The following is a 5,152-nucleotide window of genomic DNA, read 5'->3' on the forward strand; positions in this document are numbered from 1 at the left end:
GTGGTCCAACAAAACACTGGACTTCCCAAATGTTGGAAACTAGCATGAGAGAACATCCCCCAAACACCATTGCCCTGCTTTTTAGACACTGTGGGGGCTACGTTAGCAGTTTTATGCTGCATCTGTCAATCGTTCTAGTCTACCACTGCTGCTTTCTGTCTTACGGGCGATCGTGGCTCAAGAGTTGGGAGTTCGCCTTGTAATCCGAAGGTTGCTGGTTCGAGCCCCGGCTTGGACAGTCTCGGTCGTTGTGTCCTTGGGCAAGACACTTCACCCGTTGCCTACTGGTGGTGGTCAGAGGGCCCGGTGGCGCCAGTGTCCGGCAGCCTCGCCTCTGTCAGTGCGCCCCAGGGTGGCTGTGGCTACAGTGTAGCTGCCATCACCAGTGTGTGAATGTGTGGATGACTGGATGTGTAAAGCGCTTTGGGGTCCTTAGGGACTAGTAAAGCGCTATATAAATACAGGCCATTTACCATTTAAATACTCAGAAACTCTGTTTATGCAATCAGAATTGGTAAAGTATACCTTTCCTCTTTAGTCTGTTTATTATCTATCACTGATTTAAGTTGAAATTTTCACTGCGATTAATTTGATAAATACAGGCTCAGTAGTTACATTCTAATACTCACAGCATTGCTTTAGAAATGTGATGCAACACAAGGAAGTAATAAAATATAGAAAGAGAGAGTTTTTCCTTATAACCATCTTATTGGAAAAATACTTTTTCACATATAAAATAATAATGTACTTGACTTGAGCAGCACTGATGTTGTATCCAGTCCAGTCCTTCACATGATCATCTAGTCTCCCAGTCTGCTTGGCTTCATTTGGGATGCGAGAGTCCAACAACGATTCAGAATAAGTGCATAGATGGAAGCAGAAGAAACCTTTTTTCTTTGAGTACAAGAAATTGCGAGTGAAAACAGGGGCCTGATAAAGACAACAAAGAACAACATACCACAGACCAGACACACACTAAGAATGGGTTTAGCGCTGCACTCTTAATAATTGGATTGGACGGTGAAGAGAGTGGACGTCCAGTGAGTCTGCCGCACAGCCGATTCCACATCATGTGACCTCAGCGAAGGCGATGTGATTCTATAAAGAGGCAGGAAGAGCAAAAAAACAAAATCAGGACAAAAGACATAAAAAATTGGCGAATGCCTCAAAAATAAACCTGGTTTGGCATTCCTAAATACACATGTAGAAATCTGAGAAGACATCACCAATGGCATTTGACCTGAATGTAAGTAAATGCCTGTGAAGTTAGCCATTATATGTGATCATTTAAGCATGTTTATTTTGGGTCATATTCATTAGGTGGTTGACATTGTGGGACGTCTACTACTCAGAAGGCTTGATCCCTGGCTCACCGCGTCCATGTGTCGAAGCAATTGGAGAGCTCCAATTGAGTAAAAGAGTTATTTCAGTAGCAATTAATTTACCATGATTAGTAAATGACTGATTCATGAGCCTGCAAAGCTTTTCCTGGTGTAGGATGTTTAGGTTGTTCTCTTAAAATGACCTCATTAACTCCAATCAAAGCAGCACTCCAATACTTCTCATTAGGTTCTAAATGTGTATCATAGAGTCCTGCACTGTTCAGGAACCACTGAAGCATTAAAACGATTAAGTAGTGGATGGTTGAGATTAGATTTAGATAATTAGTTTCTCCACAAGCAAAGTGGATTTTCTAATGTTTAGTTATGGAGCACCGGAAAAAGTGGACGGCTACATAATGATTTTTTTCCACACAGGTAATCAGGGGAAAGGATGCACAACTCAGACTTTCATAGTCAGGAAAATGATTTCACTAACTATTAATCCAGATGTTAAACTAAACCTTCTCCTACAGTAATGATTTTCCTCCACGCCTTTAAGCTAACCACACCTCAGCTATCCAGGCTGATGAGCCACAGTGGTTGTAAAGGTCAGGTGAGTTCAGGCAGGTCACAAAGTCAGTTTAGTGCACAGTGCAGAACAGCTCAGTGCAAGTCTGCAGAAGCTGATGGTTCAGCTGATACCTGTCTATACATTCAATTGCCAAATTCCATACACAGCATGCTATTTAAGCTGTGTTAGCTTGCATACAAATGTTGCACACCTGCAAACTGCTTTGCAACCCACCCACCCCCCACATTCATTGCCTGGTGTGTACTGTGCTAGGCTTTTGCTACTTCTCTCTCCAGAAGAGAGCTACGTCCCCAAAGACACATTTCTATAGTTGGGGAAAAAACTATTTTCTTTTGTCTATAGTGGTTCTGACTAAATGATTTTCTCTTCTGTGTTTAAGGCTGGGTTTGTTAGAGCAAATTTCTTTTGCATTAAAGACTCACCAAACACAGTGGATATACAGAATTACATGTTTCTCATCTAAACAAAAAGAGATGCTGCTCTATAAATGATTCTCCATCAGTCTTGCAGATCTGATAGAACAGATGGTATATTTGCATGACGTGACACGAGATTAGTGCAACAGGGCTGTAATTCCAAACTCCTAATTTTTAGCAGTAGCAGTCGGGATTTTATCCTTTCCTGACTTTTCCTGACTTCAAACACGTGTCACTCCAACAAGTGAATACAAAAATCCAAAAACCAAAACCAACCAATTTAAAAAAAAGCTGCTGCTGCTATTAGAATAAACAGTATGTATTTACTGAAATCTTTTCTTTCTGGTAAAGAATAATGTCGGTCTTAAAGTCTGCTAAGTATTTATAGCTTTTCTAGTTGCTTGTGTATTTCAATCCAATAGTTTTGTATTTGTTTTGGTTTGCAGTTTGGACCTTTTTTATTGTGCACCTTCATCTGGGAAGTAATAAAATAATTTGGCTACATTGTTCAAGCTAAATTCTTTCCATGTATATGTTTTTGTGCTTTCCCACTGAACTACTCAGATGTCCTTCCATTGTTCATCGTCTGCTTTTGTAAGGCCTCCCTACCTCTCCCAATTTTCCTATCCCATCTTTCTCTTTCTCCTTTTCTTTGTTTTGAGTGTCTTTTCATATTCTGGAGACTTGTTAGTTTGGGAAGTTATTCCCTTTTTACAATTTGCTCCATAAGAATTTATGAACAACTGAATAAGAGGTTTGCTGAATCTATAATAATTCTCAGATTTTTTGATCACAGTTGTTAGTTGGAGACATCTACAGAATCCTGCTTTTCTAGCCCAGGAGTTACTCTAATGGTTTGATAGCTCTTCCTTAGAGTTCAAACCTGTCATCATGTCTGTTTGGTATAAAATCTGAATCTTACACATGCCAGCTCAGAGTTTTAATATTATCCTCCTTGTTCTTTAATTACCATTTCCATATGTTCGTAATATAGCCTGTATATGATGTATGATGTATGATGTATCATTCCACTGTGTTTTAGAGGTGGGATCACACCAGTGTAATAATATTTTGATTTGTGCAGTGATGGTAGACCACAGCTTCCTTCCTTTGGACTGTTTCAGAGCCCATCACAGCACAGGAACAGCTTTAGTGAAAGTTACAAATGATCTTTTTATGGCCTCTAACAGAGACTCATCTCTGTGCTTATCCTAATACTGTTGGCCATAATGTTTTAATACGGTGATTAGCATATGCTTTAGATATTAAAGGTACTACGCTGCAGTGGTTTGAAACATATCTATCCAAAAAGACGCCAAAGTGCTCGCTTATAGAGGGTCATCTGATTGTTACAGGTTTCTCTGTTTTCTGTGTATGATTGTAGAGTGTTTACCTTACAAAATTAATATAACTGTTGTTATTTGGTGTTATATAAATAAAACAGAATGGAATTGAATCAAATTTAAAAAACTCTCATTGTGTAACTGAATACACCAGTAGGTTGGTTGGGGGATAGTGCTCCCAGGAAAACAGCATTATTGGCTAGCTTATTATTGAGAAGAACAATAGAAAAGAAAAAAGGCAGAAGATTAGGACAACAGGTGTTTTGATAGACACCTTGACATTATCGCAGCGGATTTCTTTATGCTAAAAGCAGGAAAAATAAAGCCTAAACGTAACGAGACTAACGTGTCTTTTCTGTTAGGATGCCTGGGTCGTTGACCCAGGGTTTTTGAGTTTATGATATTATTTATACTTTCTAGTTTTGGTTTCTTTGAGTTCTGTCTTATGGTTTATGTCTCTGTCTTCTTTAGTTGCTCTGTCTCCCCTATCACCTGCATCCCATTGACTAGTTTGCGTCTCTGTGTATCCTTAGTTGCTATATCCCCGTGTCCAGTCAGTGTCTGTGTCTGCCCTGGTCCCACGTCTCTGTTCCCTCTGTTACAGTGCGTGCGAGTCTGTCTTTGTTCAGTCTGTGTTATGTGTTTCCTGTTTTACTTTGAAGGTTTCTGTCTTATCTCAGTGTGTTCAGTTTACGCTTCTTTGGTCTCGTCAGTTCTGATTTGTCCCAGCTGTGTTTCCCTCCTGTTACTCATTCCCTGATTGCTCCCTCTGTGTATTTAAGCCCTGTGTTTCTCTGTGTCCGTGTCGCGATCTACTGTTTTCCTAGCTGTGTGTTCTGTCATTTCTCCTGGTTAAGTTTGTTTTGAGTTTTTTAGTTTTGTTATATTTTGAGTATTAAATTAAAGCCTTTTTTGAGTTCACGTCTGTCTCCGGAGTCTGCACCTTGGGTCCTATTCCTGCCTGCACACAGCCTCACCTAACATTTTCTTCTTCCCTTTGAAGATGCGGATGGATATTATGATACCCAGTGTGTCGGGATAAGAAACTTATGACAACTATGGTAACCTTTGACCTATTATCTTGTAAACCTGCTTGGTGTGCTTGGGGAAAAAAGACTTCACCTAAAGATAAAGTGGGGTTAAATTGCACCTAAATGCACCAACTCTTGAAATGTTTAAATCACTTTAAAAACACACCTTTTTTCAAAGGCTTTTAGGAGTAGTACCAGAGTCAACCTGTAGTCAGTTTTAGTCAGCTGTTGGTCACTCTTAATCCTTTTATTTTGTTAATCATATTCATTGTATATCTTATTGTCTACTTTACTCATGTTTTATTACTTAATATATATACTAATTGATTTTTATCTTCTTTTTCATTCATGTATTTATTTTATTGTTATTTAGGGCCCGAGCACCGAGAGTGCGAAGGCCCTATTGTATCTGCTCTGTTTCTTATTATTATTATTATTATTAGGGCCC

General features: G+C 39.3%; 1 protein-coding gene across 1 annotated transcript in view; it reads right to left on the reverse strand.

Annotated features, from left to right (window-relative positions):
- Positions 1–381: 381 nt before the first annotated feature.
- plppr5b (phospholipid phosphatase related 5b) overlaps positions 382–5,152 on the reverse strand; it is a 97,941-nt gene continuing 93,170 nt past the window's right edge. The window contains exon 6 of the mRNA XM_005947524.3: positions 382–1,098. Within this exon, the coding sequence (XP_005947586.2) occupies positions 1,069–1,098 (30 nt within the window). The 3' untranslated portion in view covers positions 382–1,068. The remainder of the gene's footprint in view (positions 1,099–5,152) is intronic.

Source organism: Haplochromis burtoni, unplaced genomic scaffold (genome assembly GCF_018398535.1).
Source record: "Haplochromis burtoni strain Fernald_Lab_line unplaced genomic scaffold, NCSU_Asbu1 Contig_521, whole genome shotgun sequence".
In the NCBI taxonomy this organism is placed as follows: domain Eukaryota; kingdom Metazoa; phylum Chordata; class Actinopteri; order Cichliformes; family Cichlidae; genus Haplochromis; species Haplochromis burtoni.